General features: G+C 53.2%; 1 protein-coding gene across 1 annotated transcript in view; it reads right to left on the bottom strand.

Annotated features, from left to right (window-relative positions):
* The window catches only part of LOC136296078 (hydrocephalus-inducing protein homolog), a 73,955-nt gene that overhangs the window by 20,477 nt on the left and 40,499 nt on the right, over positions 1-12,979 (bottom strand). The window contains exons 27-42 of the mRNA XM_066194902.1: positions 11,178-11,355; positions 10,542-10,672; positions 10,407-10,463; positions 9,521-9,642; positions 8,434-8,570; positions 7,668-7,789; positions 7,389-7,580; positions 6,840-6,992; positions 5,530-5,769; positions 5,086-5,278; positions 4,466-4,633; positions 3,992-4,165; positions 2,769-2,893; positions 2,328-2,492; positions 1,823-2,027; positions 1,226-1,367 (exon numbers count right to left, since the gene is read on the bottom strand). Of these exons, the coding sequence (XP_066050999.1) occupies positions 1,226-1,367; positions 1,823-2,027; positions 2,328-2,492; positions 2,769-2,893; positions 3,992-4,165; positions 4,466-4,633; positions 5,086-5,278; positions 5,530-5,769; positions 6,840-6,992; positions 7,389-7,580; positions 7,668-7,789; positions 8,434-8,570; positions 9,521-9,642; positions 10,407-10,463; positions 10,542-10,672; positions 11,178-11,355 (2,504 nt within the window). The remainder of the gene's footprint in view (positions 1-1,225; positions 1,368-1,822; positions 2,028-2,327; positions 2,493-2,768; positions 2,894-3,991; positions 4,166-4,465; positions 4,634-5,085; positions 5,279-5,529; positions 5,770-6,839; positions 6,993-7,388; positions 7,581-7,667; positions 7,790-8,433; positions 8,571-9,520; positions 9,643-10,406; positions 10,464-10,541; positions 10,673-11,177; positions 11,356-12,979) is intronic.

The following is a 12,979-nucleotide window of genomic DNA, read 5'->3' as shown; positions in this document are numbered from 1 at the left end:
AAAACATTGCTAAGAGTCACCACCAGAAACCTGGGCTCGCTAGTCCTGGCTGGCCCTGCACTTTATTCCTTGACCCTGAGGCCAGGCAGAACTGCAAGACCATTTCTGTGAATTTTCCTCAACCCACAGAGGCCTGGAACATCCCAAGGGAGGGGAATGGTGGAAGGGGACCTCCAGGACCCGCTGAACCTAAGCCTTGCCATCATAAGGTCTTAACTGTGCAACCTCCCTCTTAAGGCACACCCAAACACCTCTAGCCCACTTGCCAAAGGCTGAGCCACCAGCTCTCTGCACAGATGCCTGAGAACTCCCTTCGTCTCTTGATTTCCCAGTTTAAACCAGATCACAACCTGCTAACATCTCCTTATCCCTTCTGCCATTCTTTCTCGACTCAATCAGCCCCCTCCTCCCTGGGCACAGCCTGCTCCTTAATGAGAATAATCCTATCAGTCAGAAAGCAAAGGCTGCAGGAACTCCTCTCCTGCAAGACAGGCTCTTGTCAGCCAGGTTTCCAGCTGGAACCCAGCTGTGACCAAGGCAAACTGGTGTTCTCTGCCATGGAAACAATTGGAAGCAGCCTTGTCCATCTCCTCCGCATGAAATCAACTTCAGCCTGGGCTGAAAGAAGTCCTGATACACAGGCTTGCTTTAAGCAGCCTCCCCTCCCAGTTCCACACTTTTCCTATGTGTCCTGAGCTGGGCTGCCTTCTTTGAGCTTCTCCTGTGCTTGTCTCCTGCTGCAGCTGAAGGGGTGCCTAAAGGACACGAGCTTTCATGGGTGGTGTCCCAACATAAGGATCCCTGGCACATCAGCATTGCAAGGACTTCAACTGTAGCAGCACCAGGACCCAAACCAAGGGTTTGTCTGTGCCCCCCACCTGCCCATACCACAATCCCACTGTTTTGGTGAAGAAGGGAGATGATGAAGAAGGTGTGAATCAACATCATGGACTTAAAGACACTTCTACAGGCAGTGCCAAGGCAAGCCCAGAGCCCAGCTCCCTGCAGGCAGCATCTAAGCTGGGAGGGCTCACCATGGAGAAGAAGATGTTCTATCTCAGCAGAAGAAGGTCCTTCCTCCCTTGGGAGCCAGGCAGCTAAGAGTGGCCATCCCTGTGTTGCTTCTGGCCTTTGCTATCAAACACGTCTGAGCTCAGAGTCCTTGGAGCAGGGAAACCCTCCGGGGACACTACCCCGAGCAGGAACCCATGGAAGGCTTACTCACCTCTCCCTCCGCATATGGTTCAATTCCTGTATTATTTTATCCACGGCAGCTTTCTCCTCCTCAGGGAGGGCGTCATACTCTTCCTCATCCATTCTCAAGGCACGTTCTCTGTTCCTCTGAAGAGCTTCTTCCCGCTGCAGTTCTTTAGCACAAACCAGAGCAGAAACCATGAGTGACAGCAAGCACAGCTGGGTGCTTTGGGTCAGCTGCAAGGACTCACAGCTTTTCCCAACCCAGCCTGTCACACCAGGAGACATTGGGGAGCTCATATCCCTGCTCCAAAACTCAGACAATCCCCCAAACTACGGCCAGGCAGTGAGTTCCTGCGCTTTTCCTGGCTTAAGTGCACCAGGGCTGAGGACAGTTGTTTGTCACTGAGCTACAAGAGCTTGAACTTGTGCCCAAGCTTTAACGTTAGAGATTAAGGTGTCTTAAAGCCTCCAGTCTCCTGCAACTCTGAGATGAGTGTGGTTACAGAGGCAGAAGGTGGAAAGATGAATAAAAACACTTCTTACAAGCTCTGCTGCAAACCCAGACACACAGAGATAAGTCTGAGGGCTTGAGAGAGAAGATTTGAGAGGGACAGACATATCTCACCTTCCCTCTGTCTTTCATCCTCCTTCCTCTGTGTTTCAGCTTCCTTCTTGGCTTTCCAAGAAGCATAATCCTGATGCACATTCACCATGTAGATATAATGGCGATTCTTGACAGCTCTGAGTACACAGAGCAGAGAAGATTCCAGGCTTCTTGCAAAGAGGCTCTCCAAGCCATCAAAGACCACTCCCTTGTAGCAATCTTCGTGCTGCAAATACAGGGAAGAGTAAGTCAGCCATTGCACACAGGGGGCTCACAGCTGGACAGTAAACCCAGATGTCACAGGGCACCAGCTGTCCTTGTTCCAGGTGCATTAGCTAAGAGCAGCTTGTGTCTGTCCTTAGGCTCTGCCAACTAAGGGCATCTGCAGCTTCCCCCAGGGTTCCCTGCACACAGGCCAGGATCCTCCAAGAGCATGTACAGACCTCCTCCTCCTCCTCCTCTCCGAGTTGTACCTCACTGCCTGTTCTCCGGAGCAGGAATGTCTCCTTTTCCCCACCCCACATACCTTCAGCCTCTCACAGAGGATCTCCACCAGCAGGTCCTCGGGCAGCACACAGCTCAGGCAGTTCAGCTCTTCCCCACAACTGCTGGTGATGTTCAGCTGCTGCGGTGCAGGAGCAGTGGAAACTGTGAACTGTAATGTGGACCATTGTAAGGAAAATACACCCCACTGGAAAGCCCTGAACAACTCCCACTGCTGGGCTTGCAGCTGGGGTTCCTCACTAGTGGAGACTAGAACAACCCTGCAGTGCAGGCTGGGGGCTCCAGGGGATGGTCCTGGAGGACCCATCCCCTGGCCAGCAGAGACCCAAGCCTGCAAACTCCTGGTGCAATGGACCCACATACCAGGCCCTGGCTGGCACAGAGCCTCCACCGTAAGCAGCCCCTGCCCATCTCACAGACAATGCAAAGGTCCCAGGCACCAACCCAGGCAGATCGTGTTTACCTCGGGTTTGCTGGCTGGCTCCGTCTTCTTTTGTGCTGGTGCGCTCTTGCCTTTGGAATTCTTGTTCGTTTTCTCCTGGGAGGCTTGCCTTCTCTTGGCCGGAATGGCGTGCTGACGCTTTTTAGCTGCATAGGGGACACATGGTTCAGGAGGGCTTTGAAAAGCAAGTAGGCACCTTTCACCACAATGGGCACAGCCTTGGACCCTGGAAGGAACCTGGCACTTCTTCCCCAGTCTGCTGGGCACTGGCAACACTCAGAAGCAGCTCCCTCCCTGCTTCTCTTACCAGCACGCTATCCCATCCTTGATTTTAAAGCCAGCACTACGTCCCTCCTAACAACTGTGCATGCAGGTGACACTGCTTGCACAGGAGTTCCCCATGGATCAAGCCAAGGATTTGTCCTCCAGGACCATTGTTTCCATACACTGCACCCATCCTGCATTCTCATGTGGAGACTTGCAGCCCTGCCCCGCTTGCACCAGCCGTCTCTGCTGAAGCTAAATGCTCCTTGTGGGAAAACCCTGCTGGGACACAGACTCCTTTTCCTTCCGCCAGCTCCCAACCCAGCCAGCTTCAAAAGTGAGCAATGCAAAACTTCCCCCTGCACTGTGGCAGGTCTGGCCTCACCCTGCAGAGCTCAGGCTACCAGCTGCCCAGTAAGCTTCCTAAAAGTCTCTGGTCTCACATGGAGAACAGCCCAACATACACGAGCTGTGTAACCTGACAGTGAGCACAGGTAAATCTCGGGAGACAAGAGCTCATTTGGAGCACGTCTCTGATTGGAAATTCCTCTGGGAGGCTGTCCTTCCCTTCCTCTTGTTCCCAAGGTTACACTCATAGCCAGTCCTCTTGTGCGTAACGAGCCACTTCAGAAGGCTTTTTCCTTGGTAAAGTGGGCAGCAGTTCTGCCTGCTGCCCACGAGAAGCAAGCTTGATTCAGCTTTGAGGAAATAGAAAATATTTGGGAAAGAGACGGGCATGCTTCACCACCCTTAGAAAAATGAACATGTGCCAAGCATGGCAAGCAAAGGGGGATGTCAAAGAATCCCCGACTGAGCCCTTAAAATTGATTTTTTATTTTTTGAAGACCAGCCAGAGATGCACTTCACCCATGTTCCCTAAGAGACCCAAGGACTGAAAAACTGCTGCTCTGAGTGAGCAGAAGTGGACAGTCATGGTGGGTTTCTCAAGCACTGGCTCTGGGTCTGGCATTTCTCCTCACCAGCATTACCTTTGTTTTTGCTTTTCAGCTCCATGGCAGCCTCGGTGCAAAGCTCCCGGGCACGGAGCCCTGCCTGGCTGCCATCATTGGCAATGGCCTCTTTCACCACGGTGTCAAGGGACAAGGGAGCAGCGTCGTAATGGTGACACAGGGCCGCCGCTATCTCTGTCTTTCCTGAGAGAGAGAGGAGGACTGCTTGGTGACACATGCACATGAGGCATTACAGGGACAGGCCCTGGAAAAATCTCCAACAAGATTTCAAAGTTAAAAGAACAGGGGGAAATCAAGTGTCCCTCCAGGGGAGGCCATGAGGGAGGCAGCTGGAGCGTGGTTACCAGCTCTGAATTCTAGAGCCAGGAGGATCATCTCCACCTCCTGTTCGGCTGAGGTCTTTGCCTTAAGCACCAAGGTCCACCAGGATGTATTTCTCCTGCTTGCCCCTCTCCCTGCAGCCCAGGGCTGCAGCTCACATACCTGCCAGGGGTGGCCCGTGGACAATGACAACAATCCCTTTGTCCTGCTGTGCTTCACACCTCTCTGAAGACTGGTCAATGCCCAGGTGGCGAATGACAGCTCGAGAGACAGGATTCCCAGTCGCCTTCACCATGGCCTCAGGATAGAATGGGACAGCCCTGTGATGTGCTGCAGTGAAAAACCAGGAGAAAAGGTCAGCCTCCTGCCTACCTTTGATCCTCATCATCCTCCCAATCTGCTCAGATCCCGGAAAAGGAGACTTGGTGAAAGCAACATGAGCTTGTTCTTTTGTTGCTAGGAAAGTGAAAATATAAAAGAGTCAGTGATATTAGACCTGGTTCTACTGGCTGAAGAACTCATCCAATCCTAGTCTTTGTGAATATCCCGATTATTTCCCCAGTCTATGGCAGGCAGATAGGAGCTTGCTTTGGCTACACTCAGGGTTGGTAGAGGATGCCCCAGTCCTTCACCCAAGAGTTCCTCCACCAAGCTGGGGAACAGGCAGTTTTTAAAAGCATGGGCTTTCCCTGAAGGTGACAGAGTTCAGGGTATATGGGCTGGACTCCCTGCTGCGACCACAGTCAAAACAGACACTGCCAAACCCTCACTGTTTTCCTGACCTGGTTCTGTCTTGCCCATGGCCTCAGCCTCAGCCTCAGCCTCTGCCATGGCCTTGACCTCTTCCTGTTGTGCATTCAGCCTCTTCTGGGCTTCATAGTACTCCAGCAGCTCTGGGGGCAGCGTCTCGCCCACGGCACGGGGAGGCATTAAAAACTTCTTCTGGTACTCAGACCCCACTGCCGTCCGCAGGATCTGTGTGCGCAGGGAAGAGAAACCATCCGCAAGATTCCTTCTCTGGCCTTTCATCACACACACTCAACAAACCCGTTTTCTGTCTCCTCTCTTCCTCCCAACAACACAAACTATTGAAGTCCTCCCACAGCATGTCAGCAGAGTTGGCTTTCCCGGGGGATTGCCTCCGTCTCCCTGGCACAAGCCTGGGAATGCTGGAGTGCTGTGAAGCTTGGGCAGCATGTACATGGGGACCAGACCTGCCTTCTCACCTTCTCCTCCTCAAGGTACTGCTCATCAAAATCCAGGGAGTAAAACTCAATGGGGAAGTTGCATGGGTTCTTCACCACCACTGTGGCCTGCACTCCATCGCTGTCCACCAGCACCCATCCCATCTCTAGTGCTGGGGGGCTGAACTCCAGCCGTGGCTCCAGACCTTGTCCTGACAGGTGCAGCATTAAGCAATTGCTGCTCTCACAAATTTTAAGCTTCAGCTTATTCTTGTAAGACCTCTGAAAAGAGAAAAGTGAAGAAAACTCATCCATGAAGTCCCAGGTGACGGGACCCCAGATACAACGCTTTCTCCAAGGTCAGGGTGTTCCCAGTCCCTCCAAGGTGAATGGAAACCACCAGGTATTTACTGACGCCAGGGACTACAGCGTCTGTAGTAGCCTGGGGCTGAGTAACTGGGAGGAATCCTGGTGTGCACTGTAACTGGGTATTTGGGTATCAGATGGATCTACAATGGACTGTCAGATGTTTTCACCTAGCCATGCAGGAGCGCAGTGCTCATGAGAAGGGCCCTCGGGGTTACAGTGTCCAGACACAGTCCTGGCACTGCTGCATCAGGCAAACGCCAGCTCCGGGAGAGAGGCAAATGAGCTCTCACCGGCTAGAAATAAGGATCATCTTCTCTGCTCAGTGTCTGGCTCTGGTCAAAGCCAGACACAAGATGGTTATGTCTCTGGAGCAATTAAAAGATCCCTGGGACTGCCTGCAGGCACAGAAGCACTTGTGTCCATACCGGTACAGGCCGTCAGTTTCCAAGACCCAGCGGCCACAGGCAAACTACTTTTGGGAACGCTCCATCCTTTAAGTTGAATCCCCAGCTGCATGGGAATGTGCAGGCAGGCCAGAGCCCCAGGGACTGCTGGAAGCACAGCACTACAGGTGACTGTCCTGCTGTGCCCAGGAAGGTGTCTGGTGGCTGTTTTGTCTGTCAGTTCTGCAGCAGGATGAGCCTAGACTGACCATTCCAGGATTATCCTCTGCCGGTGTGCAGCTGCTCTGCACCGAGTGTCGCAGCTGCAAATACAGCCGGGCAAGGGGGAGGCTGAGGGGAGTTGGGCGCATCCCTCCCGTGTGCCGAGAGGCAGCCACAGAGCCCCGATGCTCTCTGTGCAAGCTCCCTGTGGGCATTTCAAAGCACATCTCACGGCAATGCTCTGTGGGGTGAACTGAGCCACGCTGAGTAGCTGAGTACGGGGCCTGCAGAAAGCTCCCTGCCAAGGCAGAGCTCAGAGCACACTCTCGGCACCAGGCCCTCCTTTCAGCCTCCTGGGCTGACACCTGCCAATCTCACCTCCTCCTTCGGTGTAAACCGGATTTTCAAGTCCTGCCAGCTTCCTGCATCAAGGGTTCCTTTGCAGGGCATCACTTCAAAGGGACAGGGCTCATCCTCCAGTGCCTGCTTCTTCTGAGGTAGGGCTGGTGTCCTGCGTTTGCGTTGATTGCTCTGGGCACAGAAACAAATCCTGTCAGGTCTCCTGGGTCTGCGAGGACAGAGCCTCAGTTCCTGCAGTGCTCTGAGACACTGATACGGTGCTGAGAGCACCCACAGCCAAAACAAGCGTGGCCCCCATAGCCTAGAGCTGGAGGGAAAACCTGTAGACAGGGCAGGCAGAGAGGGAACTAGAGTCCTCAGAGGAGGGCGAATGGGTGAAGGTGCTAGAAAAGCAAAGCATCAGCTAATGGAACAGGTCCAGGCAAACCAGCCTTGATCTGACCCTCAGAAGCTTCCTCAAACACGCTGTAGACCCAAGTGCTCAGGCAGCCACAGGAGTAGAAAGGGCAAGAGACACAAAGAAAACCCAACCAAGAAGTTACGTGTTCAATGTTGCCCGTGCTTTACCTCCATTACAGGCTGGATGCCAGTAATAAACCAAGTGCAGGGGACATGGAACCAGTTGTAGAGCCGGACTGTCTCAGTCTGGCACTGCCCAACGAGGGTATCCGAGAACTTCAGAGTGTTCTTTGAAAGTCTGAGTGACAGTTCAACGACAGCGGCATGGAGGCGGATGTGAGACCTGGGGCCTTTTTCTACCTGGAGAAGGACAGAGAATTCAGCGGAGGGTGCAGGTGACAGCTGCTGCGGTGCCCAGCCTGCTGCCTGCCCCAAGAGCTGTGGTACCTTGATGGGCAGCAGCACATCCACGTCACCCTGTGGGCGGCAAGCACTTTCAAAGCACACTTCAAATGTCACGGTGTGCCTGGGAGGCAGGTTCTCCATTTGGTCCAGGTCCACACTGAAACCTTGAACAGATGAAAACAAAGCAGCTGAGATACACAAGAAACATGAAATGTGTCACAAGCATGTTTAAGGCCCTACAGGTGTCCTGGCTGAGAGGTCTGGGAAAACGCCCCTGCCGTGCGGTGACCTGGACAAAAACGTAAAAGAGGGCACCGGTGAACAGCCCTCAGACACAGCGAGCCTCTGTGTGATGGAAGCACAGCCTTGCCTCAAGGCCTCTTTTGGAAGCCTCTTTTCATCCACCAGAGGATCCGACAGGCTGTTTCCTCAATAAAGGCTTAACACAAGTGCGGTGACGGCGTGAACTCCAAACAAAGCACTTCCAAAACACAGCAGACCCCACTGGTTCACAAAACAAGCCCACAGAGTGCCCAAAGAAACTTCATGCTGGTGGGAGCCAAGGGCAGAAGATGCTGAGAGGTGACCGGGCTGATGAGCCCATCTGGCCCCTGCACTGAAGCGTTAGGGCAGTCACAGGCAGGCCAGGTCCCTGGGCATGGCTGGCCAGGAGAATTGAGACTCTGAAGCTCCCAGCAGGGCCACTGAGAAGAAAAAGCTCAAAAACCTCCCCAAGTTCAGTGGTTTAAGCTAATCTGTCTGAGACACCTTCTTCAAGCCCACAGGAAGTGTCTCCAGCACTGCTTACCTGTGTCCTGCAGGACAGACACATCCATCCGGAAGGACAAAAGCATCTCCCCAGGGTTGGTGATCTCCAGAGTGCGTCTCTCAGTGCAGCCCTTAAATACAGACCCCAGGTCCAGGACATACTCAAGCGGCTCAATGCTGGAAGAAGGAGTAAGGACAGTCCTTAAACCACAGCCTGGCTACAGCTTCAGTGGATGGAAGACACAAATAAAGGGGATAATTCTGTATTCATTGCTGTAAAAACTCAGCTCAAGCATACGAAACCCGAGGCCTGATCACCTGGCAATGACTTTGGGAAATCAGGAGGAGTGCAGGTCCTAGGTTTTATCAGCTACCCATGGTAGCTGAAACTAAAATTAGTTTAAAATGGACACTGGTCGCAGCTCCTCTGCCATGAAAAGCCAGTAGAGGTGAGTACACTGGGCCTCCACTGGTCTCAATGAAACTGCTTAGCCTCGTGTACAGCCTGAGCCTGAAATTGCCTCAGGGCCTAGAAGAAAGATTTGCCCGCACCGGAAATCTTCATTGTTCTGCAACCAGATCACATGATCTGTTCTGCAGAGCATCTTCCTCCTGAATGGAAGCCTCCTGTGCTTGTGCGGCATCATGATGGCGCAAAGGGAACAGACCAAGGAACCTAGATAAGCCCTGCCACCCCACCAGGATTCGAGCCATCTGAGTCTGCATTTTAAAGTGTTTGCTGACATGTGCAGTTCCCTTCTCCGTCTCGTGTGCTCTGTTAGCTGGAACCAAGACATCAGCTGGGAGTTGTCTCTTTTAGAGCTAGTCAGCAGGGACAGAAGTTATGTGGCCTGGAAGGGCTTGAAGGTCTGTGCTGGGTCCCCTCAGCTGCAGGGACAGAACCCCACACCTGTGGGGAGCCGAGCAGTCCAAAGCTCAGCATGGTGCTGGGGAAGGGAGGACACTCCTCTGCTCAGATGTAGCCTGTCAGCCACCGGGACCAGACCCTTTCTGAAGTCCCTGGCTATTCCCCAGCTGTGCAGACACAAGGAGCTCTCAGGAGAAGGAGACATTGCTGGATGTTCCCCACGGGGCACCTGAAGATGGGGATGGGAATCCTTACTCACTTGATAAGACTCTGGAGCAGCTCCTTGTCAGGAAACCCGCTCTTCGGGAGATGGGATGAGAGCTTTTGCTGCACCTCCAAACCAGCCTTCTCTGCCATCTTTATCTGCGCCTGGGTGTCTGTCTGAGAAAAGGGAAGACAGTGGCTGCTTAGCAAAGGTCCTTCCCAAGGCCCAGCTTGCACCTGAGAAAGGATCCCACCCTGCTGCTGTTGAGAGGGGCTGTGGGGTCCTCCTGTCTGGCTGCTCAGTGTCCGTGACACCTCCTGCTCTTAGCCAGGACCTCATCTCCAGGGAAGTCACTCCCACATCTTTGCCTGCCCAGCCACTGTTGGCAAAGCTGATCTGGCCGGGCAGACAGACAAGCCAGGAACCTTCCAGAGCTCCAGATCCTTGCTTGCCCCCAGCCAGTACCAAGGCAGCTTGGACAAAAGCTGTCTTGAAAGGGAACCGGGAAAGCCTTGGAAGCCTTGTGTCTTGAAAGGCACAGCTTGGAAGCTGGTGCCTTGTGGAGATGAGCACGGCCAGCACAGTCCCAGGGCACAGTCAGGCACCTACTGTACAGGTCTGTAAATCTGACAGGGCTTGGGCTGGGACCAGCAAACTCCCCAGAAATGACCTGCATCTCCTTCAAAGCGCCATCAACTCCATCCCTTGAGCATGGCCTTCAGGATCTCTCCCTGGGGTAGCCAGGAAGCTGGTGCAACACCAGAAGAGACCATGACCAGAGTGGCAGCCCTAGGGGCAATGCTGAGGTGACACATGGCTGTAAAGTGGGCAGGGAGGTCCCAAATGCCATCAGGGCACCAGGAAGCTGCTGTGGGCTGCAAGGGGCTCAGGTGACACAGAGAGGGTGGCATGTGCCAAACTGGGCTGCAGCTGTTCTTACTGTATCGCCAGAGCCAAGCAAGCCGGGCTTCCGGTTCTCAGTCTTCGGATTCCGAGTCTTCGAGGTCTGAGTCTTTGAGGTCGGAGTCACTGGGGGCTGAGACTTCGAGGTCTGAGTCTTTGAGGTCTGAGTCACTGGGGGCTGAGACTTCGAGGTCTGAGTCTTCGGGCTCTGAGTCTTCGTCACAACAACTGATTCTTTCCTTTGACTTTGTTGTTGCTGCTGTTTTACATGCCGTTCCAATGGCTCCTCATACTTTTCATTTCCTGAAGGAAGAAAACATCCACAAAGAGAAGTGTGAGCAAAGTGCCAATCCCATTAAAGCTGGGAAGTCCCTGCCTCCCAACACTGGTTCCTTCCAGAAAGAAATCCCTCAAGCCATCTATGGAAAGTGGATGCTGCTGCTCCTCTCTGCATCCTCACCCATCTTCCTCCCCACAGAGGAGCATCTCATCCCCTGCAATGTCACACAAATCCAAGCCTGCCAGAAGCCCTGCCAGCCTCTCTTAGAGCTTTCCCAAGCCTTTCAGTCTAGCCATCACCCTTCAGAACCCTGCCAGATGTGCTGGCAAGCTCTGCAGGATGGTTCCTGGGACAGAGCCCACATGGGATCCTTGCTCAAGACTCATGAAGCAACCAGAGAGCTTGAGTTGCTCTGGGAGTCCTGCAACCCTCCAGGCTTGCTGGAGGTGGGCACGAGCTGCCCCGTGGGCATATGGTACGGAACAAAACCAGAGGGGCCCCTCCTGGAGGCAGACAGGCAGTGCCCACCTTTGATGTTCCAGGGCAGGTTCACACTAAACACGGGAAAGGATGCTTCTCCTTTCAGACGGATACTTTCTGGCTCCAGGTCACCCACTTTGAGGTGGTAAGTCCTGCTGAAAGCTCCTGGTAATCCTGGCACGTAAGAAAAATTCAGCTCTTGCGTCTCGCCTGGTGCAATGGAGCCCTGCAGGGACAGAAGAGAGAGGGAATGCATCAGAGTTTGATGGGGAATGGTTCAGGGGACAGACAGGCTGAGAAGACAGGTTCTCATCTAGAAGAAGCCATCAAACCACACCACCATCATGATAAATACATTACAGTGTTGGCTTTTGCAACTGTTAGAGTAAACACTGTATGTTTTATAATGTTGACTTTTGTAAAAGAAGTTTTGCTAAAGTTTAGAGTTCTTTTAATTCAATTCTTTTGTTGTGATACCAATGCTCGTGAAGAATTGTTGTAATATTAACATTTAGCCAACGAAGGAATTGAAGCCTGTTGAATGTGTCAAAAAGTAACAAAGGACCAGGACTAGGACAACCGCATATGCTCCAAAAAGGCCGGACGGAGAAGGAACTCTGTTAAAACGTTGGAATACAAAGAACTGCTTGTAAATACGCATTGGGCTGATGCAATACCCCGGCTATACAAGGGGTGTTGTGTTGACTGGTGTGTGCCTCTGGCTGCAGCTAGTGTGGCTAAGCAGGCAGTGCTGTTCCTTCTGCTTTATTGACTTTGGCCCCTATTGTCTCACACTAAATTTTCTTGAAATTTTAACTGATGAGTGGGCTTTGCTTCTCACACCTCCTACCTTCCTTGTGCCCAAAAGATCGAGCCACTGACCCGGGGGTGCAGTGTGTCCTCCCAAGAGCTCATCTGCCTGCAGCCCCAGCACAGCCTGATGTGATGTGAGCACAGCTCTGCTGCTCATGGGGTTCGCCCTCTGCCAGCAAGAGCCTGCCTCAACAAGAAAAGGCTTTTTTTGCTATGGAAGAGAAGTCCCCGCACTCAGCAGGGCCAGCAGCTCCTCCCATCCCTTGTAGGACAGGCATGAAGAAATGGGAAAGCCAATCGGCTCCCTCTTCCCACTGCAAGGAGGGACAAAGGCAGGAGTGCTGCTTCGGCTCAAAGACACCCAGGCAGGACTGAGAAGCCTGGACAAATGGTGGGATGACGCTGCAAATTTTTCTCATCGCTCCTCCAGCCCCGCTGCTCCCCGGCCCCCTCACTGCCCCACAAAGCCTCTGCACAGCACAAAGCTGCAGGAGGCAGGGACCAGCACGCCTACTGAAGGGCTACGTAAGTGGTTCTTAGCCCTGGCAACGGGGAGGCAGGGCAAAGGACAATGTCCTGTGTGATCACACAGCCTGGGTAAGGCGACCCTCAGAAACGCTCCAGCGCCAGCAGCCTGAGATCTCAGCCGTCGGGGTCCCCAGAGTGACTGTGAGGTGCGGTGGTGTGGTTTTTATCATGAGTTTTAATGTAAGATAGTTGTTCTTTGTACCCTGGTTCAGTGCCGTTGTATTTTTAGGTCCTTTTTGTTACAAATTGTAAGCTTCTCCCTCAGCCTGCCCCACATACAACCCCTGTTTGGTTCACCTTTCCCGCCTTGGTTACCTGTCCACCATTCGTCGGGAAACCCTCCCACCCTGCCAGTCACCCAGGGCCTGTCCCCCGGGTCCAGAAGCTTCGAAGGGAGATCTCTGGCGACTGGCTGGATTGGAAGCTTTCCCCTCCTTCCTTCGGATCATTGGTATTTAATGTTAATGCTTGTTACGTCAGTAGACACTCCCCAGTTATACCCCACTGGT

Source organism: Chamaea fasciata, unplaced genomic scaffold (assembly GCF_029207755.1).
Source record: "Chamaea fasciata isolate MVZ Bird 193981 ecotype frontalis unplaced genomic scaffold, bChaFas1.0.hap1 SCAF_12, whole genome shotgun sequence".
Classification (NCBI taxonomy): Eukaryota; Metazoa; Chordata; class Aves; order Passeriformes; family Sylviidae; genus Chamaea; species Chamaea fasciata.
Note: the sequence above shows the minus strand (reverse complement) of the source record. Positions and strands in the feature narration are given on the sequence as shown.